Source organism: Doryrhamphus excisus, linkage group LG19 (genome assembly GCF_037039965.1).
Source record: "Doryrhamphus excisus strain RoL-2023G ecotype Guam linkage group LG19, RoL_Dexc_Guam_v1.1, whole genome shotgun sequence".
Taxonomy (NCBI): domain Eukaryota; kingdom Metazoa; phylum Chordata; class Actinopteri; order Syngnathiformes; family Syngnathidae; genus Doryrhamphus; species Doryrhamphus excisus.
Genome location: NC_136375.1, coordinates 9319422 through 9346342, shown reverse-complemented (window position 1 = coordinate 9346342; position 26921 = coordinate 9319422). Strand labels below are relative to the sequence as shown.

The following is a 26921-nucleotide window of genomic DNA, read 5'->3' as shown; positions in this document are numbered from 1 at the left end:
TAGTGTTGACCTTTTTAAAAAGTGTAAATTGTCCAAAATGAAAGTTGGTTGAGTCTATGGATTGGAGACAACTAAGACGTTGGGGATTGTGTCAAGTTGCAGTATGTTGAGGAAATATGTTAATGTCTGATTGTTTTACCATGGTCATTTGTGTTTGGGGAATGGCATTAACTGAATTGTAACTGGGGAATTAAAATGTTTTGTGGTTGTGCTATATATCCACTATCCGTATATACAGTGGCGGTTTTAGCTATGGGCCACATGGGCAATTGCCCAGGGCACCATTCCAGGGTGTACCCTGCCTCTCACCCGAAGACAGCTGGGATAGGCTCCAGCACCCCCGCGACCCTTGTGAGGAAAAAGCGGTAGAAAATGAATGAATGAATGAATGAATTTAATTATAACACATGTGAGTGTGAAGGGATGTTTGTCTATATGTGCCCTGTGATTGGTTGGCGACCATTCCAGGGTGTACCCCGCCTCTCGCCCGAAGAGGGATAGGCTCCAGCACCCACTGCGACCCTCATGAGGATAAGCGGTAGAAAATGAATGAATAATGATGAGCGCTCACCAAATCCTCATCGATTCAGCACATGGCAGACCTCTACAGGCCGTGATCAAACATGATGTTGAACTGAAGCTGTATAGCAAGGAGGCGAATGCTGGACCTCAACCTCCAGATAATTATAAGGCAAAAAATTGAACTGACAACAGTAATTGCACAAAAATAAAACGTTTAATTGTTAATGTCATAAATTATATTGCTGACCAAGAGCCTCAAACATGGTAATTGTGAGTCGATATGAGTTGATATCGTCACCTTGAAGTTCTTGTGTTTCAAGTACATGGGCCAGACGTGGCCATGAAAGAGGCCGGGGGGGTCTGGTACCGTGTAGTACCGTCACCTTGCCTGTTACTTATGTGACGGTAGGAGATGATGAGACTAGTGCTGTTCATTTGTGTGAACAAAACATGGAAAAGACAGTCAAAGCCATCAGGTGCACAATTCAGAAAAAAAGAAGCGCTGGTGTAGGCGGGGTGGGAGGCACAGGATCGATACGGCGTTGATACGTCCAGGGCATCATTCAAGCCAAAACCGCCACTTAAATTCTGCTTTTCTATTTGTTAATAAGATGGGAGGATCCAGTCTCTGGGTGTTTTGAACTCCTGTTTCAATTCCAAAATCGTATTAAGCAGAATATGAGTTGTGCCAGTAGTGGAGCTCTGTATGGATGTCGGTCAAATGCCCATACATGAGGTCATGTGACTTCTTTAGACCGCAAACATCTTACATCTTACATCTTCAAGTGAACTACACTTGAATTTAATAGCACACTTGAATATACAGCAACAAAGTCATACTGTTTGGATCTTCCAAACAAGTCTACAGAAAACCATTTTACTTTTAGCTCTGACACAACTCTTGAGTTCTCGCTTTCGGGAGAACTGAAGCTGATGAAGAGCAGGATTAGCAGACGTCTGAAAGATCCTTTTGCACAGCGGTCCAGCAGAGGCTCGCAAGAGAGCGTATTGTGGCCGCTGAAAGGCCTGATGCGAGGACTGATGCAGAGACACAATACGGGCTTTGTGTCCACGCTCCACATGTCCTTGGTGTGTGCCTTTAGTATAGACTGAGGCCTTTTTAGGGACCATACTGTGAGATGAGGGTGGGGGAGGGTTACCTGTGCTGAGTGTGTGTTGCAGAGCGAAAAATGTTCCAAATATGCGCATATGTTTGGGTCTGATTGTTGAGATTTCAAAACATGCAGTCGTTACACAAATGGGGACGTTAGTTGAAACGGGTTGGAAACACCATTAAAGACAGAATTGGCTATTGTTTGCCTTAGCCTCATTGTCGCTTTTCAATACATTGGGAGTGTAGCTTATACTACACTCACTTTGGTGTCTTGCTCAAGGCCATCCTCTCCCAGTTTTGTTTTTTTCTGGTCCCCAGCTGTCCGGCCGACCCATCAGTCACCAAGTCATGTCCCCATTTGCCCCCCAATGAGATGTGCTAAAAGACGATATAAACTGTATTTATTGTTTTTAGTATAAATCACCATTTATCATCACTACTACCTCATTTCCACATTCACTTTTTCAATATTTTAAATGATGAATATCAAATGATCACTTCCTAAACATCCAAATACTAGTTTAAGGCAGTTGCCGGCCATGTTTTTTTGTTTACATTAGACTGGAGCTACTATTGAGTTTTAAATTGCAGATTTCCCAGTCTTTTTGCATGTAGCATCATACAATTAAGAGCACTGGACGTTGTGCTCTACTAGCATGTTGCATGTATAATTGTTATTTTTGTCTGTGTTGTGAAAGCACAGGTTTTAAACATGTGCTGAGACTTGAATGCAGACTTGATGAGGACATGAAGAGATGATAGTTGGTGAGCGTTGACATCAAAGAAGACATACGTTGACTCACACTTTCTCTGTCAGGACAATTTCCAGTTGTATTTGGGCCTCCGCCCTGAACTTTCCCACCTCCCCCAACCCACCCACACACACCACACACCCACCCACAGTAGCATCCTTGCAGGGCTCATTAGCACCTGTGAAAAAGCTCTCCACCGGCAATTTCATTGCCCTTCCTCCTCAGTCCTCCACATTTCTGTCCTAGCCAGACACATCAGTTGTTGATCTCCAGAGGACACACTTCAGGTAGAGGTCTGGGTTAGAATTAGGTTCCACCAAATGGAGTTAATCCTGCACCCAAGATCACCTACTTTGTCATGGATACGCTCTCTTGGTAAGTCGTGTTGACTGTGATTAGACATGGACTGATGTTTCATGAAGTGTTTCATATTACATGTTCTTGGTTGGAAAAGACAACATTGCTCTTGCTTCTTTGCTCACCTCTCTTGGTTCATTTTTAGAGCAATTTTGTGCAATTTTAGAAACTAGTTTACAAGCTAGTCAGATTCCATGGGCGTGTGTGGCCTCTCATGCAATGTCTCAGTTAAGTGTCATGTTAATGGTGCAAAGACCAACACCTGGCTTACAAAGACCCCTCCCCCCCTTCCTCTCAACACAAACAAACCTCTGGAATAAGGAAATGTCCATAAAAGAAAGGTTCCTAGAGGATCTCACCGTGGTCTGTTTTGTCTCTGCAGCGGTGTCCAACCTAGATGAGGAGAGCAAGTGGACGGTTCACTACACAGCTCCATGGCACCAGCAGGAGAACGTCTTCTTACCAGGCTCCAGGCCACCTTGTGTGGAAGACCTCCACCGGCAGGCCAAAGTCAACCTGAAGAGCGCCCTACGAGGTAAGCAGTATTTTGGCATCAAGAGTATTTTGGAGTCGTGGTGCATTTAAGTGCAACTATAGAGTGCTTTATTCTGTTTTACAGTGTTTATATAAATGATAAAAAATACTGCTAATACTGTTCTTTTTCATTCAGTAAAACAACATTTTAATGGTGTATTAATAATTAATTATCGCAATGGGCTAACTTCTTGGAAAATATAAATTTTTTAGCTTTTTTTTTCTTTAAAAAATTCTTTAATTTCTATAAAAACTGTTTAGTCAAAAAGTACAGTCTTGTAATATTTTATAAGTTTGTAAAATATTTTCTTCCAATATTATTTTTTCCCTCAAAACTACATCTGGACATTGTAAAAAAAAAAATCCACAATAGTAGACCTGACCGTGTTTTTTTTGTAATATTTCCCAATAATTTTTGGTTGTCATAATAATAATGATTTCATTTTCATGTATTTTCATTCACTGTTTCTCTAACATGGAATTCCTGGCGGGGCGTTACTTGAATAATTTAACAATTTTTCTTGAAGGATACAGACCGTTTGATGTGTAGTTGATTTAATAATTGCGAATACTCGTGATTGACATCAAAGCAACCACATGAAATCCACAGTGTTAAAAAAAGTCCAATTGGTGTTCCACACAGTGTTTTTGTTTAACAACACAGCAGTGTTAGATCCTTTTTAGTGTGTTGCGCACACACACATGCGCACGCACGCACACGTACACAAAGCCTCCCGGACCTCTTTTCAAACAAACACGGTGCATTGACTCACAGCACTTGTGTTTCGATTATCGCTCCCTCGCTACATCATACTACATTATACTACATTATACTTATTCTTGGCCTAAGTTAAACTTTTTTAAACCTAAAATGTGTTCCACATTGGCCACTAGGTGTCATCGTCAGGGAGGTGAGGCATACAGTGTATCCTACCTTAACACACAGTCACTTAGGGACTCGTATTTCTTGTGTAATATTGATGTGTACACGAATACCACCTGGGATTTGGGATTAAATAAGACTCCCTCCCCCCGCTGTCATCACCACCCAGCCCCGGGGGTCGTCACTGAAAGCTAACAGGTGTCAGATGAGAGAACCTGTGCTGTGTGGATGTGACAAAAGGTTGCTCCACTCCCAGGAAGTGGGAGGGTTGAAGACATACACAGGCACCCTTGTTGAGTGAAAGCAGGACGAATGTGTGTGCAAAATACACGTCAAGTAATGCCCACTGGGGTGCATTGTGGTGTTCTCCAACCATATTGTCCTATTTCTGACTTGTTCTGAATCAGGAAAAGAAGGTTAAATGATTTTTGTAGGTCTATAATTTCTTGAAATTTACTAAAATGTTTGTTACTGCGCATTTTTTACTTCCAAAAATTTGACAAAAATACTCATACCCATCAATTATTCTCGCTTGGGCCCAGATCACTTGCACCGACATGTACAAGCAAGGCACATGGAAGCACACGCATTTTATTACTGCTCCCAAAGCAGAATAATCAATAATTCATCAACTGGTTGTCCTGCCCTCAACACAGTGGAATTTGTCACAGGGGTGTAGTTTCGCAATAGAAAACGTGCAGGAAGTTGCGCAACACTTCCATGATTGCAGTCGATATCTTCCATGTATTGTGTAATAGTTCAATCGCTCTCACTGTTGATACCCAAGGGTATAAGTTGTGATGTCGTTAACACGGTTTACATGCATTGTCGCACGAAGGCTTATTCAAATAATAATGTTGCGTTCCGTGCCATTTCTGCTTAGCAACAGACAACACAGCTCTCACTGGGGACTCATTTATTTATCAACGGCAGTCATCTCATCGCCATTGTTAGCGCCATTATGACAGTAATGAGGTTTCCTTGCCTCATTGGAAGCATGATGTCTGTACGATGCATGTTTATTGTAAATGAGTCCAATTAGTCATGCAAGGTCTGCCTGCACGTGCATGCATGCATGTACTGTGCTGTTTAATTGGGGAGAAGAGAGTCTTTGCCAATAAAGTCACTTACTTAAAACAGCAACGCAGAACAAAGACAGACGACATGCAAAACACACTTTGGGAGATTGGGGGGAGTAGGACATCTGTGTGTGTGTGTAACCATCACACACAGCAGGTGGTGATGAGAGGAGGTGTGAGGAGTCCTTGGCAGCATCCCACAGGGACACACACACACAACATTGGTGTGTGGCATTTTAATGTGTTTGTAGTAAGACATGCACTCAATAGTAGTTTGAATGTAGTCAATCACCTTAGCCTGTGTAAAGAGACTTTATCATGCTAATGTGTTATAATAGCATGTTTTTCTTTTTAACCATCAGAATGTGACAAGCTGAGGAAAGATGGTTTCCGCAGCTCCCAGTACTACTCGCAGGGACCCACCTTCTCTGACCCGCTACAGTCCAACAGCAGCCTGCAGGATGAGGAGGACGAGGATGATAAAAAGGTGCGCACACAGGCAAGCGTGCATGCAAATACAGGGCCATGTTTGTTGTGGTGCTCCCTATCATTTATAACATGACTTTAGCCAAATTCATTCAAATTTAACTCTTGAGTTGGTGAAAGTCTGTTCCTAAAATGTGCTGCAAGTCCATGTGCTGATTCAGCACTATGAGGATGCAATAAAACGGTGCTAACCTGCCCCCTAGTGGTTACAACTTTCAACACGGGAGTTCTTGCAGTCAGCGCTGCAATACTTTCCGACATACTAATTTACTGTTTGCTGGCAAAGTACAAAAACTAACACAAAAATGTAATTTTGTCTTCCTTTGCCGATGCCCCACTCCTCCACAAAGTGCATTCCAATCAATCAAATGGCCATAAAAACATAATTTAATTGGCTTTTACATGGAGCTTGTGTGTTACCATGCATTTGGTCAATGGGTTGTTCTGAGAGACAGTTCGAGATGTAGTAGATCCATTCACGGTGCATTCTACGTTGCTCATCAACCAAAACAATCACACGTGACATGTGGGGCCCCGGAGAGGCTCATCACTACATGTTTTGTTCCATCCATTGCATTCTCTTACGTGCACTCTTGACCTTTTTCTAAAGTGTCCTCTGCGATCCCTCGTTAACACACCCTCCCCGACCCGATCCAATCCCCGTCCTCCGCCTTCCACCATCACAGTGAGGCTAACGTTACCTGACAGCAGCTTCCAACAGAGAATCCATGCTCCTGCTCTGCTATCATGCAAAATAACAAAAGTTTCTCTCCTCCTCTCACTCAGCATTGTTGCCTGCCCTCAATTATCCATCCATCCATGCACGGTGGCTATATAAAAGCACCTCGTCTTCTTTCTAGTCACAGTGCTTCTTCAATGATGGGGCTTGTGCAGGAATGAATTAGCATTTGTGCAAACTGGACAGAAATCTGGTTTAATTTCCTAATGTGTGCTGCTGACCAACTATATTGGATGCTGCAACATAACAAAACCTTGGAGTCTGCTTCCAGGAGATCCAGTCTGCACTCTTTCCATGAGAGATGGTCTTCCTTTAACTGTTACTACTGTCTTGTCATCTCTCCACACACTTTTGTATGTGTAATAACAGAGACAAGTCTTCACAGTAGTTGAGTTTAACAGTCAAATCTGTTTTTCCCCCCCCTGCAGTCCATAGCCTCATCACCGGATGATGATCAGTCTCAGCTCTCCATGAGGTCCCAGACGCCGCTGGCAGAGAGCGAAAAGGGAGACAGTTCCGAGGTGGACGGACAAGGCGTGGTGTGGGCCAAACCGGCGCCCCTCCCGACCCCGGAGGAGAGAATGAGGCAGACGGCGCAATCTGTGCCCACTGACATCGTCGCCATCAACGTCACAGGTAAACAACCATTCCTGGAGGTCCATTTAGCACAGAAAAGGCAACTTGTATACCTGGGTACATTTCCCCTCCTCCCCTTCCCTTCCAGTGGGCTTGTTGCACTTTAACCCCCCCACCTCCCTCCATGTGCGTGTGTGAGCTAGCGTGTGAAAAAGCGTCCTGACAGTCTCACCGAAAGGGTCAAGGCTTTCCACTGACCTCATGTCAGGCGGGCCCGCTTGTGTTGCGTGACAGATGAACACGCAGCAAAAATATGTCGGTGCAATTCCCTTGTTTGTGTCTTATATATATATATATATATATATCTCAAAGCTATACTTGTCCAACTCTTGAAAACGCTGATGTAACATCTCACTCTTGACATTTCTGGGCGTAAGATAGGTGGGAATACCTGGTGCTGTTAGGATATGTGATATATACAGTATACAGCAGATGACACTGTAATATTACATCACTGGCTGTTTCTTCATTATTCCGCGTACTTTTTATTCCGGACTACTGTATGCTGTGTGGGAAAGCTTGCTTGAACAAGTCCATCACATTTTAGATAAACTAGAATGACGAGTATTTAGTTTCATTACATTTCTTGATTATTGATTTTCTTCATTAGCCAAATTGACATTTTAATATTAAAATATAATCAATGATGTCAAATATGTTTGATTTGATGTAGAACTGATTGTTACAGACTGACTATTCATTCAGTCTTTCCTAGTTGGCAGATTATTGGGCTATAGGTATTTTTATACATGCCTATATGCTTCCTCCATCTTGGAAATGAGACACTACCATGGGTTTTGGAATGTGTGTGTGTGTGTTTGCATGTGTTCTCATCTCACTCATATGTTTGTGGTTTCCTTTTCCTACATATTGGCTGCCGTTGCTGATATGTTATTTTTTTAACTTACTGTGACCAAACACAAAGTAGTGGTATATTGTAACATTATCTTTGGGACCAAGATCAGATAGTTACCTCAGGAATAAGCTATGGTGTTTGCAGGTTGTGTCGACCCCCTCCCCTGGGTTGAAACCACCATTTTGTAAACTTGACCATCCAGCCTCACTAAACTGTCCAAACTTTGCTGCATGTCTGCTTGAAGATAAACACACTCTCCTGCATGTTGTTTGAGCGCGTGCCCTCCACACTAACTGTGTGCTGTCTTGCTTGTGTGTCCGCCTGCCTTGCTCTCGCCCCTCCTCCTACCCCTCCCGCCACCTCCTGCCGACCAGGCGCAGTGTTTGACCGGCAGGCGAGCATCCGGCGCTCCCTCATTAACACTGACACCGTGTCCCGCCGGCCCAAGAAGGTCAAACGCAGAAAGACAATATCAGGGCTGCCTGACAACCTCAACCTGGAGCTAGGTATGCGTCACTGTGTGGGTGTGTGTGTGGGGGGGGATGCCGCCAACTGCTGCCCTCTGCTGTCCACAGAACTGTACATCCTTCTACTCTAGCACTCCTTCCTAAAACAATACATGCTCGTGCTGTTGCTCAGTGGTTGTTCTTTTTCCCATTTTTTAAATCCAACTGTCCTCATTTACTTCCTAAAATAAAGCCAGGAATCCTGATTCTATACGCTCTACTTTTTCCTCCTCCAAAATCTCACAGGACATATTTTTGTATTTATCTGTGGCGGTCCCAACTCCACGATGTAATAAGTGTCTAGGATTGCGGAACTACACTGTGTCAAACCTGAGAACTGTTTGTAATAAGCTAGTTACTTATTGACACAATATTAGAAAGACCTACAACAAGAGTGTCCGCGCACATTGTAGAAATAATGTTAAAAATAATATATATATAATATAATAATATAATATAAAAAAGGCAAAATGTAAAGAGAAAAGTCGACACTTTTATGAAATGAAAAAAAAATATAAAAGTATTTAAAATAATACAAATAAAAACAACTTTTATGGTACATATGCAGAGCCTTATACTGTTATTGTAAAGGTGCTAAAAGTGCTGCTGCCCCTTGGCATATTCTAAAATGAAAATGAATCCATTGTTAATAATAATATTAATAGACATGACATCAGTTTGCTTTGTCCAAATAGCTTCACATATGTTGACATACATAGAATTAGTTTTAGTAAGTAAAAACTGTATCAGAGTAGCCCACAGCATCCTTCAATGTTTCTGTATGCAACTCTCTGTGGAAAAAGTTTGCCTGTGTTGTTAGTGGGATACACTGCCTACCCAGTGGGATACACTGTTGTCATCTACAAACATGCATTGGTGCTGGATTTTTGAACCAATACACTAATTAAATATCCGACATCTCCGCCTGATCTCCTCACAAATAAAGGTCTCTTCTTCTCAAGTGACCTGTGCCATGCAGCACCACCGCATGCTTAATGATTGTTTATGCTCCGCGTTCGCCGTAGCCCGGCCGCAGCGCTTAAGGAGAAAGTCATTTCTCTTTTGCGATAGCATCCCGGCGGAAGACAGGCACGGAGCTTTAAAGTCTTGTTAGCGGCCAGCGGCTGACGACAGCCTCTGAATGCCTTGACGCCTAATTGTCCTGGCGCTTCATCGCTCCCTCTCCTTTGCACCAGCCGCTGACTTGCCAAGCAGAACCGCAGTTTAATCTATCGCAGCAGCAGCTGCAGAGACAGTGTAGAGTTGATGCGTGTTTTAGGGAGGGTGAAAGAGGAGCGAGTCTATGTTTTGGAAGGCGAGTATCGCAGAGGAGACGATTCATTCTTCAAAATGTTTTATTTATTGTGTGCCTATTGCATATCCTGCATGACCACCCGAGTGTTGTGTATGCATGTGCATGTATCTGCATGTTGCAAGCTAATGACCCCAAGGGAGTATTTGTCCTTCCTGTAGACAAGGCTAAACTTATTAAGGAGTCTCTTCTCATATCCTTTCCTCTCTAATGAGCAAGACCAGAACGTATTATCACATCAGACAAGGTTGCAGAAAATCTAATTCATTAGCTTCCCAGTGAAGCTAGTGTGGAAGTTGGAGGGAAGAGTCACAGGTAGTTGAACTACCAGAGAATTGTTATCAAGCTTATGATATTTTTTTGTTTTGACAGCAAAAGGACGTGGTGGAGAACTACGCCCCCATTCCATGTTCATCCCAGGACAGTACTCCACTTTGGGCCGGGTCGGGAGCGTCAACTCCACCCTTCGACGTTCCCAAACCCGAGATTCAAGCTGCCAGACAGAAGAAGCGAAAGTCGTACCACCGTCCATGAGGAGAATTCGGGCTCAGCGAGGACAGGGTATCGCTGCCCAGTTGGCTGGCATTTCTGCTTCCTCCTCAACAGGAAGTATATCCATCTCCAGCAGCGACAGCTCTGGGATCTTGATGCTGTCACATCAGCATAACGGAGACCCGTCCCGATTTCACAGTCTGCCCCGTCAGGGCGCTCGGGTGTCACTCAGCGCCGATCCTATCTACAGCAGCACTCCCATCAAGTCCGAAGAACAGAACACTCTCCAGAGGCAGATTGGAAAGCTTCAGGCTGACGATACAGTTGTGCATATGAGGAACGTCCCAAGGACGGGGACCCTACCCAGGCCCAAGTCGCAGGAGGTGAGGCGGACGCGGTCCAGCGACTGGGGTGGCGGTCAGGCCTGTGTGGTTTCGCCGCATGCCGCCTATTCCACCTCATTCATCCCCAACGCCACCCTGCCCAGCTCATCCGAGGTCATCACCGTCAACACTGGACAGCATTCCCACTCGCCATCCTCGGCTTACCCGACAGCTCGGCGTATTGGTCTAGCCTCCTCTACTGATTCCCTGACCTCCAGTCCGGCCGGCTTCACCCACAGTGCCACCTGTCCAGCCCTGGCCACTTCCACTCCTGTTCACACGCCACTAGAAGGTAGTCAGGGTGCAGCGGCACCCGACAAGGAATCTGGGCGGGTATCGGACAACAGCCTGCACAGTCACAGCACCTTGGCACCCACGCCACCATCGTGTCAGACAGACGAGCAGTGGATCTACGACGCCCCGGAAAATGTGGTAGCTCCCCACCACACTCTGACCTCTAGCTCCTCCACTCCCATCAACCAGCTGTACAACAGCCTGGAGGTGTCGTCCAGGACAACTACTGACTCCAGCTCACTCTATTCCCAGGACAATGACGGATATTACACGTCCATGCACCTGGATTCAGGCCTGCGCTCACGCAGCCACGGTAGCGGACACGCGGCGGGCGCTGGACGGGCCACCAGACACAGCATGTACGAGTGCCGCGAGATGTCCAATCAGGACGAGTACGGAAGCTTTTATAGCGATCGCGCCCTAGCCCGCAGCATCTCCCTTCGCAAGTCCAAGAAACCCCCGCTACCTCCGGCTCGCACAGACTCCCTGAAGCGAAGACCTGGACCCAAAAAGCCTCTCGGAGGTGTGAGCGCCATCAGTGGCAACGGCGAGCCCAACAACGCCATGCTGAATGAGACTCTGATTGCCACATTGCAGCAGAGTCTCCAGATGGGGCTGAGACCTGGGAAGGGGAAAGGCGCCTCGCCGTCCTCGCCGTCACACAGCCCCAGCAGCGACTACGATGACCCTTGGGTGCTTCGTCCACGGAGTCAGAGTAGCATCAGCGCAGGGAGCTCCGCGACATCGCTAGCAACTAGTGCAAATGGAATGGGTGTGTCCAATGCCTACTCGCTATGCCACGTGACCCCCGCTCACAGTGACACCAGCAGCTTGCGTTCCGACTATGCTGATTCTTGGGGCTACTACATGGAATACCCTCGTAACCACGGGGACCAGAGTGCGCAGACGCCTGCAGCTCATACAGATAACATGGCAACCAGGCCTCCACCAGGAGAAGTGCGGAACGGAACTGAGATTGATGGTACCCACCAGGAACAAGAAGCTCCGGGGCAGGAAGAAAGAGTGGAGGTGAAGCCTAAAACATCTCCAGAACGAGTGCACAGACTCACTTCCCCCTCCAGCGGCTACTCCAGCCAGTCCAACACCCCCACAGCTGGAACACCGGTGCCATCTGGCATCCGGTCCATGTCTCCCTCAGGCAGTCGACCCAAGCCCAAAGTTCCTGAGAGGAAATCATCTCTCATCTCCTCCATATCTATGTCCTCTTCCTCCACCTCGCTTTCCTCCAACACCTCAGACTCTCTCAAAAGCTGTGGGCATCCCGCGCCACCACCTGTGCCCGTGACCTCGTCGTCAGCTCCAAACACCCCCCTTAGCCCACCGCCGCCATTCCCTCCTCCTCTGCCACCAAACATGAATGTACGCTCCCCCGCTTCTCCTCCTCCACCAGCATCCACACTGCTGCACACGCCACAGGCTCAAACCCAGACCCCGCCACTCGGTTGCTCCATTTCACCGGATTTCCCACCTCCTCCATCCCCTGAAACTCTCATTCACCCCAGTGTGTCGCTCAATGGGAGCCTTAGTCCTCCACCCCCGCCACCACCTCCTATGTCTCTCACAGGACCCCCACCACCTCCTCCACTGCCTGCTGTTGTCTCCTTCTCTTCCACCCCTTCCGCTGTCAAGAAAGCGCCAAAAGCTACCGTTCCAAACAGTCCCACAAAGTCTCCCATGCCCCTCATCACGCCTTTCGCTCTACAGAGTGTTCAGCTGCGATCAGTCCGGCGCCTGGAGGAGGCTGACATCGACCAGGAGCGGTCCAAAGCACAGGAGGAAGGGATAGACAACCTGGATAAGTCTCATTCCGTGGTGCTGATGAACTCATGTGCTCTTAGTCCCTCGCCTGTGTCCAACCTTATGGAGGAGTTGTCCTTAGACTGTAGCACCACGGGTGACACCCCCCATTGTCTGGGCGATGGAAAACCTGAAGATGGCTGTGTTCTTTTAAACGGAATAGAAGACGGCGAAGAACAGAAAGTATTCCCGAGTCTCTCTACCAAACAGAAGCCTCCGATCATCGCCAAGAAACCCAAATTCTCTTTTGTCCCGCCGCCAAGCCCTCAGCCGGTCCAAGCTGAAGACAAAGTCGTCCATGCGTCCCAACCACAAGTTAAAGAAGAGGAGCTCGGGGAGGATGAAGAAAGTTTGGAGAGCTCCGAACCACAAGAAGAGAGCAGCGACACGTCCACAGACATCCAGTCTGAGTCTCATATCTCTGCGGTCCAGAACGCCAGCCTGGACCAAGAACAACACCAGAACGGGGAGACCCCTGACGACAATGACGATGACGATGAGACGAGTAGCTCGACGGGGTCCATCAGCTCCAAGGAGGAGGATGCAGGTTTGTCATTTAACTTGATTGCTATTTATCTAAACGCTGATGCAGCATTAGTTTAAGCCCATTACTTTAATCCTGCAGTAGTGGTGTGCCCACTCTGTGTGGACAGCTGTGAAATTCATTCTCTCCGCCTATAGCAAAGGAAGCCAAAGTTAAAGCCACTAGCTTTTTAAGACGTGGGGGCGGGGGGGTAGTGCTTATCAGCAGGAAAGCAGAGCCTACACACAAACTCCTCTCCTCTCATCCACTGGTATTGTAGTACTTCATGTAGTTGACGGAGTTGTTGCCCATCCACAGTCACCCTGCCTTCCACTGTCAATCAGCCCAGGGTGCCCCCCCCCCCGCCTCGACCCGGAACTGGATAAGCAGTATAGCAAGTGGATGGGTTTCATTCATCCCTGTTCCCAAATCAATTTTCCATGTCTACTATCTAATCCCTTCCCGCTCTTCCCTATCTTTCCCCCTTCCCTCTGAGGTAAAGAAACACGGGGGGTGGGGGTTAACATCCCAGGGGCTTTTCATGGTTGTAGCGATAGGGGGGAGGGGCTCCACGGCATCACATGGAGGGAGGCAGGGATGAAGGGGAGGATGAGAGAGTGTAAAGTGAGACCGCTCGCAGCCGGCGGCTCAGGCGCTCGGGAAAGACGCCAACGAGTAGGTTGGGAAGGAAAAGGAGGAGAAAAGCTGGAGAATGGAAGAGGACGGCCCATCAGAGGAAGGCAGACATACGGCGGCGGCGGAGACGCACACCGTGTAACCGGCATGTGTTTTCCTCGCAGGTGACGTGTTTGAATCCAACACGGCCGAGTCATCTCTCAACGGGACTCCGGAGGGGAGCATGGTGACCCCGACTCCCACACGGACTCGGACTACAGAGGACCTCTTTGCTGCCATTCACAGGTACCGTTCCCGACTCTCTATAAATGTTCTGAACTCCTGTTTCCATGAAGGTTACTATTACTATTACAACTACACATGATCAGTAGGGTAAAACTAACCTGTCCCAAGAGGGTCTAGACCCAGATCACGTCCCCTATTAGTGTATTGGCGGAATAGCTCCATTTACCATAGCTTTACATTGGTCAATCAACAGCGCCTCTGCTGGTTGCGTTCAAGTACTGCACTCCATTTTGCTTAACTTGCGATGACTCACCGATCAATTGATGATTATATTGCGTCTTACTTCCTATATACACTTTGTTGTGGTTCTCCTGGGCTCCACCGTGCCATCATTCCTCCTCCTCCTCCTGCTCCTCCTCCTCACAGTCGTAACTTACGCCAACACTGTCCCGTCGCCGCATGTCTAGCATCTCTCTTTAGACGACATCTCACCATTTAGAATACACAACGCGAGCGTCTTATTCTCAGACACGCAACAACAAAAAGACTTCATTCATTTTTTAAGCCAGTCGACACCCGGTGGGCTTCATCTGGGTTAGAGGCCACTGGAGAGGGGATGACAGACAGCAAGCGGCTCGTGCTTATTCTCGCTCGCTTTCTCTCTCTCTCTCTCTCTCTCTCTCGCTGACATATATTGCTGTTCAAAGTCGGGGAGGAGCGAGGGGTGGTGGTGAGGGGGTGGGACACACACATAAATTTCTCATGCGGCGCGCCGCTTCGGTTTTCACGCTCACGTGCCGCCGCAGTTTTGGACTTCACGCGACCGAGCGCAGGAAATTCATTTCACGGGATCACATTGACTTTATGTTGAAACCGTGAACACATAAACACATCATGGGAGACAGGATGAGCGTGTGTATGTTTTGTTTGGATGTTTCGTGATCGATTCGGCGACCTGTTAAAGTGAAGACAAAGGGCTGATATTTAAAAAAAATGGTAAATGATGTTGAGGGTTCATATTTTTTATTGTTGTATATAAGACACAAAGCAATGTTATGAGTATCCACTTTTTAGCATTTTTGCTTTGTTTTTAGTAGGGATGTCCGATATGGCGAACACCGATATTGTCCAAACTCTCAATTTCTGATACCGATATGTGTAACATGAGTACCAAACATGAGGAAACGCTCTTGAGAGCTAACCGTTACTTTTGGAGTTGAACTAGCGAGATGAACATCCAATCACTCGCCACTTCATGGAGAACAGTACTGGATAAAAAAAATATATTAAATGAGTGGCTTCGCTAAACATAAAATAAATTCCAGTACAGTACCTACAGTGTGCTATAATGTAACATTTACAGAATTTACGACCTTAGCCAAATTCAACGCAAACAAACTTAACGTTGTACTTAACACTAATTTTTTTCATCTTAAAACTGCACCAAACATGATCTCTTCAATTGAGGAGTTGCATCATCACCTATTAGCATCTTTGATAGTGAATAAGTCCAAAAAATACATCAAATTAGCTTAAAGATGTCCATTTTCTAAATAATAATCAGAGGAGCATCCGCCAATAAAAGCATAGCCACGGCATCCCGACATTCCAGCAGTTTCGTGCCCCGCTAACCGCACGGCTCGTCTGCATTCAGGTGTGTGTGTGCTGGTGTGTGAGGAAGCGCTTATGTAACTCTGCGAGGTTGAATGTAGGGCACGAGCTCATATTGGAGTTGACTGTCTTTTTTTTTCTCTTTCCTACCCCGCCCCCCAAACCGACTCATATGTACCTGGTTGACCTTCACACTCTCTTTTGGAGATGTAATCTGAGGATTAGGGATTGCGTCTCACGCCGTCCTTCAGTTCTCCCCTTTTTAAACACGTTTTTCCCGTGTATCATTTCCATCCCCGACTGCACCTTTCTCCTGTAATTAGTCGGCCATGTTGACGTGGTTGCTTCAGGATTAGCGACGGGACCCTCTGACATTAATAAGGCTGATTCACTGCAAGCCCTAATCCCTTGTTTGCTGCTCGTCGTGGCTTTATGCTGGCAGGCTGAGTGCAGTCGCTAAGAGGGGGGGGGTGAATGTTTTTTTTGTGATTAAAAACGCTTCGGGCACGTTTGTAAACACTTTCATTTATTTCTCCATCAAATCTGATCAGACGCGCTCCATGATAAATGTATCCTCACCCTCACAGTCGCTGCATATTTCAGGCTCAGTGAGTGATGGCTGGGAGCGGGGCGGAGCGGGCATATGGCAACATTTGGGCCAAAGATTTGGGGGGGGGGGGGGGATGTGGGGCCAAAGTGATTGCGGCATAATCTTTTGTGAAAAGCCACCAGCACACAAACAACTAAAGCACTCGTTTAGAGCACAGGCCCAACAGCGGGGCCAGACCCTGGTAACCTCCACAAACCGGTTCCCTCCAGTCCTGTAGGTGGCAGTAATGGACAGTTCTACAGTTAACACTAACACTGTCATCCACAGGTCCAAGCGCAAGGTTCTTGGTCGCAGGGAGTCTGAGGAGGACAAGTCCCGATCGGGGAGTCACTCTCAGTCCCCACCCTTGACGCCCACCAACGCGGCGTCCCCGGGTCCAGTGTCGCCGTCGCCGCGCCAAGCGGGCTCCATCCAGCGTCACCTTCGCAAGTCATCCACCAGCAGCGACACGTTCAAAGCGCTCCTCCTGAAGAAGGGCAGCCGCTCAGAGACCAGCTTCAGGATGTCCGCTGCCGAGATGCTGCGCTCCACAGACCCCCGCTCCCAGCGGCCGCGATCTGAGGCCGTGTCGGACCCTCCCGGGTCTGCCGCTTCCCCGTCCTCGCCGCCCACTGTCTCCAGCCCCTGCGCTTCCCCCAGTCGCAGTAAGAGGGCGGCAGACGAGTGGAACCGCTATGATGCCCTGGCTCTGTCCTCTCCGACGTCCACCGCCTTCCCCGCGTGCGGCAGCAAGTACGGACGCTCACGCACGCCGCCCTCGGCCGCCAGCAGCAAGTATAACGCCCGCTGTCGGATCCTCAGCAGCCCCATGACGGTCATCTGCGAGCGAGATGGTGAGATGGCTGAGAGCGAGTATGGGGACACAGCGGAGAGCCTCAAAGACTCCAACGGCACTTTAGCAGACGATAGATAAAGGAAGCAGAACCTCAATCAGCAGGCCAGCAGCAGGCCCCGCCCCCTTAGGCAGGCAAAGACACTCTGATGTGAGGTTTTGGGACTATACCTTTTTTTCATCTTTCAAACTCAGTTTGTTTTTCATTGTCGTTTACTTCAATGCTGTCACAACACAGTGCTGCCACCTAGTGACGATAGCCTCAAATCATCCATCAGTTGACTTTATTGTAGATGTTGCACTGTGCATAGTTCTTCTTTCTTTGTGTGTTTGTTTTTAAAGAATGTTTTACTCAAAGCAAGCAACGTCTGTGTGGAAGAAGTTATCCTTTTCTTACCTGGTCATCTCCTCGTGGTCGTCGTGGTTACCAAAGAGCCAAACAAATGAACTGAAAAGCTGGATGTAAACACAACATGACAGTTTGTCCGACCCGCCAATACCGCTTCTAAATGACCTCTATGACCTTTAAAAGTTTATCCTACTACAGTTTTATATTTGTTGTGTATGTAAATAAATAGAAAAGGAATGTTTTAAGTGACATTTTGCCTGTTTTATGGATTATTTCATTGCTTCTTACATCACTTTAAATGTTTTCATGAAAGGCCTCAACCTGAAGGGCACAAAAGCAGCAAATAAAGATGCCAGCACTTGGAAATAAAACGCAGCAGAGCAACAAAAATAAGTTGATATTGTTCAATGAATCCTCCTCTATTATCTTTGTTGCCAGATGTACCATAATTATGATATTTATGGTATGTTACTTGATAATTTAGCCTTTTGTATAATGACTGAATGCCATGATGTAGGATAACTTGGCAAACATAGGATAAATGGTGTACTGCGCCTCTTCACAGCCAGGTGAGGGCGCTGTTCTGCCAATTGCATTTTTCCCGAAAGAAGTTTATATTTAAAGTAAAACGCCTTCATAAGCTAAACAAAAAGGGGGTTCTGGCAATATTTTACTGTAAAAAAAACAGTGCTGAGCAACGTCAAATCGCGTATCTACGACCATTTTCTTCAGAATAGTATTTAATGCTTCCGGTAGATTATTTTCCAATTCAACAAGGTCTTCATTAGCATACTATGTCGTAGTCTCCTTTCGGCCCTGCAATCAAGTTAGCTTAATTGCGTCACAACAGAAAGGACGACAAAATAACTCAATCCATTTCAAAAGGATAGGCCTCAAAACATACATGTTAAAATATACAAGAATAAAACTTTTAGTTTAATCTACCGCGGAGACGCAGATGGAGCAGTTGCACCCGTCAGGTCTGCAAAGACCTAGCAGAGGGCGCTAATGATCCCAACAAAACACTGTTTCACTAAATACAGTATTCAATACTAGTACGGTTTATCGCGTAGTTTGTACATAAATAAAATACCAGTATAATTAAAAATATTTTAGAATGACAAGTAAAGACAGAAATACAAAAGTTTTAAATAGGACTTCAGGGAACGATAATGGAAAAACGATCTACCACACACGAGGGTGTGCAGTTGCACGTGCCAAGGTCTACAATAACCCAGCAGAGGGCGCTGATTCTCCCTAAAATGTCCAGAAGAGGGCGCTAATTATCCCCAACTACTAACACCTTTCACTATAGACAGTACTAAATAGTACAACAGGCTCCAGCATACGACACTATTGAGGATACATAGATGGAATAGAAATGGATGGAAGTGGTTTGTACATTAAAAAAATGGAAAAAATACTTAGAATGACAAGTAAAGACAAATACAAATGTTGCCAAGTGGAATCATTAGCAGAGCTAAATAGACTGGATTTTTATACATTAGACATCATTGTACATTATGGGAGGCGGTTTAGGGCGAAACACATCAGTGCGTAAATAAATTCATAAATTCAGTGCCCCCGGAAGCTCAGGTCTGTGTAACCGGAAAGCACTTGATGCTGCAGATACTATGACTTCCCGTCTTAAATTTCAGAATAAAATACAGTCAAACATGCTAAAACTCTAATTTACCCAGCAAGTGAGTCGGTTTGTTCTTACAGAATGTAAATTCAGGCAAAGTAATGGACAATGTGTCTCTCAAGTATGAAGTTTTTATAGCATAGCCTATAAAAATGTATATTATAGAGAAAATTATCTTGAAGCCGCAAAATCTGAGGTAAAATCGGAGGTTTTCGGTGCCTTCCTGAGCTTCCGAGTGCACTGAAATTATTTTCCCCACACACTAATATAAATTTACACAGACAAGAAAACTACTATGCCCGTGTGAAAGGTCGGTGTGTGCGCCCATTGTCAGTGTGTGGGAGGGTGACTATGTGTACAGGTGTGTCATGTGCTTTGCCCCGTTTCGGTGCACATGTGCCAAAATCAGTGTGTGAGAGTACATTTTAAGTGTGTGTGCAGATTTCTGATGTGTTTGGCCCTAAACGGCCTCCCATACTCGTATGCAACAGCAGCATAAAGCACTTACCGTCTTGCACGCTGACTCTCATCCCGACACTCTCCGACACTTCCGCAATCTCTTATTCTACCCCCTTTCCTCCAAACGCTTGCTCTAACCAGCATGCTGAACGTGACTGCCCTCTATAGCCTACACATGAAACAGCAGCTTGGAACAACAATATACCTAACGCTACAATATTTTAAGGTTTTGGTTCAGCAATCAGGGTTATGACTGTTTATTATTTGTAGTTTTAGTTAATGCACTTTGTTGCTCATTTCAAGTCATCACACTGAACAAACGGTGAGTGCTGATAGTGATTTTTTTAATGTTGAGAAAGTGAAAAAAAAGAGCAAACATAGCAAACGTATATAGTAGAACGATGTGTGAAGCATATAGTCTACAAGACTCGATGCCAGCACAACCAAAGCACACTAGAATCTGTCAGTATATACACACCCTGTGAGACGTTCAAAGGCAAGACTTGTTTCTCAATTATGGCCATTTGGCAATTTGGAAGAATTTTAGCGGGGTGGGGGATTGTGCAAGCTAAGACGCTTTGACCCAAATGAATCACTTCATTTTAAAGATGATTAATTTAGCTGAAGTAACTGTGGTAGCAAGATAGACGTATGCAGACAGAATAAAAAAAAATCATGTTCACATTGATGTAAAGCAGCCTCACCATGTCACACTTTTCACAGTCCTGTAAAAGTTTGTGGTAGAAAGTAACAGCAAAGTAAAATTTGGGGGTGGGGTGGGGCTACATTCAGTGAGTAAATTCCACTTAAAGACAAATAAATAGATTTTTATCTATATGATACAGCTTTTAGGAGAAGCTAGCATGGCGCGTTCATGTTTTCATCCACAGTTTCAACAAGCAGACTCGACTGAGACACCACAACACACTTCGGTATGCAGAAGGGGAGGGGGGGGGGGCAGAGAATGACAGCTATTCAACAAGTAAAAATGTTAAAAATACACTTTTAATACTGACTTAAGGAAAATACGGCTCTTTTGTAGCTGCTTTCTCTTTTAAACATTACCCGACTTTAGAAGTGAAAGAAATAAGCCAGAGTGAGTTTTCCTTCGACGACTAGGCTTTCCTCACAGAAGAGAAGCAGATGGCTGTACTGTACTATGTAGTACTGTACTGAGCTGTATGGGAGAAGACAACATAAAAGAGAACCACTTAGTGGTAGCTTTGTCCCACCACGGGACTGCAAAGGAGGCGCAGTCCTTGGTCTGTCCACATGAGGCAGTTAGAGGCGGGCTGCGGCCGAGGGAGGGATGGAGAGAGAGAGCGCCCGCTGCCGGTCCTTGGCTACGAGGAAACCGTGACGGGGTTGAGAGAACCGTTGCGGCTGTAGAACTTGGAGAAGGCCTCTTCAAGAACGGACGTGAGTCGGGGCTGATCACCCTGGTGGAGGTCACGGAGACATTTCATTTAGCTTTAATTCCATTCAAGCATACGCGATCATATGCGGTCAGATTTATGAACGGCTGTGTGGTGTCTCCTGGAGAGGACGCCACTGCGTGATGCGTGATGAGTTTACCTCGCTGATGAAGCCGAGCTGAACGAGCTCCACAGCCAACTCTTGCACATTCTCATCTGCAGGACAGAAGATCATGCAAATACGCACGCTGGTCATCATTGTACTATAAAAACACAAGCACTTTGACTGGCGGTGCTATTGAAGTGATAAGATCTTACTTGGTAACAGGTCACAGCTCAGGTGTCGGTTGAGTTTGTCCTCAAGTTTCAACAGCAAAGTCAGCTGAGAGGAGCGATGTCCCATTTTAGTTGCAGAAGAAGAATAAAGAATTTGTCGAGACAAACAAGGTGACTCACATGATGCTTGGCGCCTTCGTCCACCGGCTCAATGTTGCACTGCATCTGGAGGACCTGTGGATGGCGGATGGTGGGCGATGGAACATCAGTGCGTCCGCAGGGGGATGCGAACTTGCCCAGAATGAGCGGATGGCTGTGCTGTCTTACCTTCCTGGTCTCAAGTTCTGCAGGTTCTGGAGTGGGGGTTTTGACAGATGGGGGCACGATGGGTGACTTCACCGCCTCCTGCTGAGGCTGCTGTGGACACGGAATCCCGAATGCGGTCAAAGGATAGATCCCGTTCCTGAAACAGCAAAAAGAAAGGTGGAATTACTTCAAGAGTCAGAAGTGCTTTTGCCATATAGCTAATGGAAACACTAGTGTTGTTTATAAATCCATTTAAAAACACACCTGTCAAAATATTATGACAAGTCATAACAATACAAGGGGAAAATGGATACCAATTATTTAAGGAGGAAGGGGGGAACAAAAAATGTATACTACTTCTTTAGAAAATATCAAAGCGGCCCATGTATTCTTTCATTTTTTAGTATGAGGCCCCTGCTGGAAAAAGTCAGAACACCCCCCGAGTTAGGCAGTACTTGTCTCCACAGGCTCATCCCTTACCGGACGTCCTCCAGAAACTTGTCCAGCTCAAGGGCAGGAAACTGTGAAAGCCTGAAGCAAAAGAAGCCAAATGTTAGTCCAAGCAATAATAAACCAAAGCGATGTCATGTGATAAAAGCTTTCGGCCTCACTTCATCTGAACGCCCTGCTTCCCTTCAACAATCACCAGGTTGGGGTCCATGTTCTTTGTCATCTCCTCTAAGGCGTTTTCTGGAATCATGTCTACGAGACAACAGAGGCTGGCTTTTACATACGCCGACGCCACATAAACAGGAAGTTGAAGTGTGGAGATATCCTCCCACTTACGCTGGTGGCTGACGATGCAGTGAGCGGCCAGCAGCTTGAGAAGGGGCACCTCGAACAAGGCCTGGTGGAACAAGAGCTCCTTGGCGGTGGGCCGCTTGCTGGGGTCCACCTCCAGACACTTCTGGATGAACTCCTGCAGGAACAAGGAGGGAACATGAAGCGATGGAGAGCGTCTCTATGTGTACCAAACACCCTCCCATGCTGAGAGGACTTACCCGTTGCAAGGGGTCCTCTAGGGACTGAATGGCACTGTTTATGGCTTCTTGAGAAACATACGATGAATCTCCATTACTCTGGATTTCTAGCACTGCCATCTGTCAAAGTGATGAAACAAACAGGTTTATAACAGAGGTCTCAAACAGGACGTCCTTACTCCCAGTTTCTCCCACTTTGCAAATGTGTCAAACAGCGTGCCCATGTTTCAGGAAGTTTGAAGTCTCTTCGTGATGCTTTTCAAATGCACCGTGAGGTTGGTTCTATTAAACTTGCCCAGTTCTGCGCCACCATAGTAAAATTGTGCATGACAGGTTTTTCATTCAGCTGCAACATCTGCCTGTCGACGGACATCACGCCAGCTCCTTGGTCAATATGCTAGCATAGTGCTGTTGCTGCGATCACGTGGGCGAAGATATAACACAAAACTGGTACTGCTGCTACTACTATTACTACAGGAGCATAACAAACAACAACTATGTTAACTCCAAACATGTAAATTTAGTTCCGCAAAGCATGCTGGGAGGTCGGAAGCACTCCCAGCGACGTGAATGATGTGGATTTTGGTTGTTGCCCTATGTGTGTACTCACTAGCTGTCATTTTTGTTATGTTTGCACCGTGATTGTAATAAGTGTTCTGTCCCCCAAGTCCAGTGGTGGTGTCATTGCTACTGACAGAGCACTCGCTTGTGTGGTAGCACAAATAAGCCTTGTCATCATGTGGCTTAAAGAGCCAGGAGCAGACTGAATGCAAGTTCTCACCTCTAAGGCGCACATTCCAAAGGAGTAGATATCCACCGCGGTGGTGACATTGGCAACAGCTGGGGGGGGGGGATGTTTTGTGATCAATGCAATACAATAACAATAGGAATAACTGCACGTGAGTCAAACAGTTCACCAGCAAAGATCTTACCTCCATATTCTGGAGCAAAAAAATGAAGGCTTTTCTGTTCTTCCCGACATGTTTTGACATGGTTGTTGATGGTGTCTGGGGCCACTAGATTGGCAGAAGTGAAAATATAAACTCCAGGATTTTAGCATGACCATGACTAAGAGCTCCTGCTGCCGTCAGTGTCATCTACCTGAGCCGATCTTGATGAGGCCGTTGTGCTGGATGAAGATTGTGTCGCACGTCAGGTTGCCGTGAATGATGGGAGGCTCACAGGAGTGCAAGTAGCTGAAGAGTAAAATAGGGCTGTTAGCACAGGTTAGCATAAATGAATATGTCAGATTAATAGTAACAAACAGTTGCCAACCTGAGAGCAGAGAGTATTTGTGTGCACCAGCGCTTCCACGCCTGGAAGAAATATCACCATATGATTATGAGTATAAATTGAGTATGAGTATAAATAAACACTTTTTCCCTCTCCCTTTCCACAATACCTTTTCATTCATGGTCTTGTGATTCTTCTTTGTCTTTTTCAGAAACTGTTTGAGACTTCCAGATGACATGTACTCTGTGATGAAGATGACCTGCAGAAGGACACGCAAACAAGTCAACATCAGACTTGGAATGCAAGCGTACGACAAAAAGTTGAGTTTTCTATCTACCCTGGCTCTGTTCTCTTTGACGTCAGCCCAGTACTTGTGAAACTTCACAATGTTTAAATGCTCCAACTGGATCAAATTGTCAAAGACGGCTTTGACTTTCTCCTGTAGAGAGAAATACAAAGTCAGCACAATAGCATATAGTGACAATACTAAATATACTACACATGCATACAATTGCAACTATTGAAATATATATGAAATATATGAAAAGACTAATAAAAGCCAATTAATGCCCCATCCTCTTTCCTCTTTTGGTAAACACTCATTTACACAAAAAAAGGATGTGGGGGACAACTTTGATACATTTTGTGTATTGAAGATGCTAATGCAATGTAGGTCAATGTATGCTAAGCTCTCCGATGGACATCTTAGCTTTGTGTTGGTGATAAAGTACATTAGCATAATATCTATTACTATATATCAATAATAAATGTCATTTATTTTAAGAATATGCCAAGGGCCAATAAAAAACTAGCTGGTGGACTGAAATGGTCCCTGGACATGATTAATTTATGGGAACAAGCAATGCAAAGGAAGGAGGGTGCGCTAGAGATACCGCATCTTGAGAGATAATATTTACATTTCCTGGCAATGGCGTGGTATCACTAATCAATTACTACTTTGCACTACACAATACTGACAGATATCGCCAAAAAGGGAATGTTTTTTATCATCCGCCCCTAACAATCACCAGTGTGATCATCCACAGTGTTCAGCAACAGTCAAGGGCAAACGTAAGAGCACCCACCTCTTGTAGTTTGAAGTTTTTCCTTTCTGAGAACATGACTTCATTCCACACCACCTCCACTCCCTCCTCAGTGTCCATAGCCAGGTAGGCGTTATCAATGCCAGGCACATTACGCTGATTCACCTACATGGAGGACAAAGTAATAATTTATCAGTGCAATGTAATGTTAATAACATGACTTCTTCTGCATGGATAAATCGGCTACCTACCTCTTCTCTGCGCTTCTGCCAGCGTCCACATGGACTTTCCTCTAAAATCTCAGACTCATCCTCGCTTTCTTCCTCCTCATCCTCCGTGGCAGCTGCGGCAGCAGCAGCAGGGGGCTGGCTCACCACGGACACAGGAGGAGACACGGACGACACGCCTTGACCTGCGGGCGCAGCGGCCATCGGCTCTGGCTTGGCTTCCTGGACAGTGTCCGAGGCCTGCTTGCTCTCAGAGCCCTCAGACATGTTTCACGCCAAGCAGCCCGCTGTGTGACAACAAATCCCAGGCGTTTTAATCAATAGTCGCACACCGAAGAAGCTAGCGTTTCTCCATGAAACGACTATGTGGCAGCTAGTACAGCATTAGCAACCGGAATGGATAACAGCTGGCGTTTGACAAAATGCTACATTAGCGCCACAAAGGCGTAACAACGTTAAAAATACGACTAGTCGTAACGCAAATGTAATACTTACGTGTTAAAGGAGGAAATGTGACGGTACCAGCTCCAGTTTAACTGACTTTTGTCCGGCCAAGCTCCGTAGCTAGCTTCGTTAGCCCACAAAAAAATCTTATGGGGTTCTCAGTGAAGTTGCGGCTAGCTTCCTGGCGATGCTAGCGCCTTAGCTCAAGATAACCGTTAGGACACACGTGCCAAAATAACCAGGACGAACTTGGAACAATATGAATAACAATTAAGTCAAAACAATTCAATTAATTGCCAATGTAGCTACTTAGCATTAGCATCCACAAGCAGCCAACCGCTCCTTGGGTTAACCTTGCTGCTACTCAAGATGTGTATTAGTAACAGTTCATATAACTACAGCATTACGACACCGCTAAACGCATTTACAATAACCTAACATAGCAACGTTTCATTTAAAATCCCACAAAGAGGCGTAAATGATATAATTAAGTTGTCATATTCAAGGTTTCTAAGCAGCTAGTTTTCACACTCATCCGGATACGATGGCGACAAGTTACAGATGCACACTGCACGGGTAGAGCTGGCGCGTCAGAGCCACGCGCTTGTTGCCAGATCTTTGAACACTCAATCCCCGCTTTGCTCAAAATGGTCCACGGTTTAGCAACATCTGCTATCTGCAAACACTTTACCTGCCATAATAACGAAATTTCACTCAAACCAACCACGAAATATGTACTATATATTTGCACGTTAAAACGATTTCACGATACCACGTCTGCCTGAACTGACCAAACAATGAATTACAGACCGGTTTCGCAAACCTGGCAACCTTAGTTTGACAATCCTCCTGTGTCACACAATAGTATTTCGTATCAATTTGTCAAAGTTACCACTAGATGTCGTTGTAGAAATTCTGCACTAATAAAATATATCCGATATACAAAAACTATTTGTCTACAAAAGATTACAATCTACCATTCTGATAGTATACTGTATTTTCTATATAGTGTACTCCACTGCATAAAGTACCAGACGTCTTTTAGAGGTAAGGCATATATCGAAAGGGCCTATATTTTCTTATTATTGGCATTTTTGTAGTAATATTGACATTATAGATAGTGTACATCAAAAGTCCAAAATGTCACCAATAACATGTACTGAAGTAAATATGATTATAGCAGGGATTTCTATATTGTGAGGCAGGCCTCCGCTGGGATGTATTAGAAAATTTCAGGGGCGGTGCAGCAGCTTGACAAGTATAAATAAGAAAAACATGTGTTGTAGTCAAGATGGTATCAGATAACATAGTAAAGTTAATTAGAGGCACAAGTTATTTTTCCCA

The 26921-nt window shown here is 45.7% G+C and overlaps 2 protein-coding genes across 12 annotated transcripts in view; one reads left to right on the top strand and one right to left on the bottom strand.

The window, feature by feature from the left end:
* Nucleotides 1-17798, top strand: part of nhsl1b (NHS-like 1b) — a 70243-nt gene extending 52445 nt beyond the window's left edge. For 6 of the 11 annotated variants that reach the window (XM_058056112.2, XM_058056113.2, XM_058056108.2 and 3 more), the window contains 7 exons: nucleotides 3128-3280; nucleotides 5604-5740; nucleotides 6895-7102; nucleotides 8333-8464; nucleotides 10149-13310; nucleotides 14087-14207; nucleotides 16636-17798. In XM_058056112.2, the coding sequence (XP_057912095.2) occupies nucleotides 3128-3280; nucleotides 5604-5740; nucleotides 6895-7102; nucleotides 8333-8464; nucleotides 10149-13310; nucleotides 14087-14207; nucleotides 16636-17281 (4559 nt within the window). In that variant the 3' untranslated portion in view covers nucleotides 17282-17798. Of the gene's footprint in view, nucleotides 1-2145; nucleotides 2764-3127; nucleotides 3281-5603; nucleotides 5741-6894; nucleotides 7103-8332; nucleotides 8465-10148; nucleotides 13311-14086; nucleotides 14208-16635 lie in introns of those variants that run through there. The other 5 variants (XM_058056109.2, XM_058056116.2, XM_078799217.1 and 2 more) reach the window with 3 other exon arrangements.
* A 2182-nt stretch (nucleotides 17799-19980) lies between these two features.
* nrbp1 (nuclear receptor binding protein 1) lies at nucleotides 19981-26154 on the bottom strand. Its single transcript, XM_058056515.2, has 18 exons — nucleotides 25629-26154; nucleotides 25158-25420; nucleotides 24949-25071; nucleotides 24201-24302; nucleotides 24033-24122; nucleotides 23906-23946; nucleotides 23732-23826; nucleotides 23563-23646; nucleotides 23412-23470; nucleotides 22652-22750; nucleotides 22437-22569; nucleotides 22262-22352; nucleotides 22131-22181; nucleotides 21672-21807; nucleotides 21525-21578; nucleotides 21387-21450; nucleotides 21229-21284; nucleotides 19981-21092 (listed from the first exon to the last, which is right to left on the bottom strand). The coding sequence occupies exons 2-18, from the start codon at nucleotides 25398-25400 to the stop codon at nucleotides 20997-20999; spliced, it is 1617 nt and encodes a 538-aa protein (XP_057912498.2). The 5' UTR covers nucleotides 25401-25420; nucleotides 25629-26154; the 3' UTR covers nucleotides 19981-20996.
* Nucleotides 26155-26921: the final 767 nt, after the last annotated feature.

Excerpts from the sequence above, each read along its gene's own strand:
- nrbp1 (XM_058056515.2), bottom strand. The coding sequence starts at position 25,400 with ATGTCTGAGGGCTCTGAGAGCAAGCAGGCCTCGGACACTGTCCAGGAA. Across the intron at positions 22,182-22,261 it reads AAGCAGGGCGTTCAGATGAA|GCTTTCACAGTTTCCTGCCC; the intron begins GTGAGGCCGAAA and ends CTTTTGCTTCAG. Across the intron at positions 21,451-21,524 it reads ACGAAGGCGCCAAGCATCAT|CTGACTTTGCTGTTGAAACT; the intron begins GTGAGTCACCTT and ends CGCTCCTCTCAG.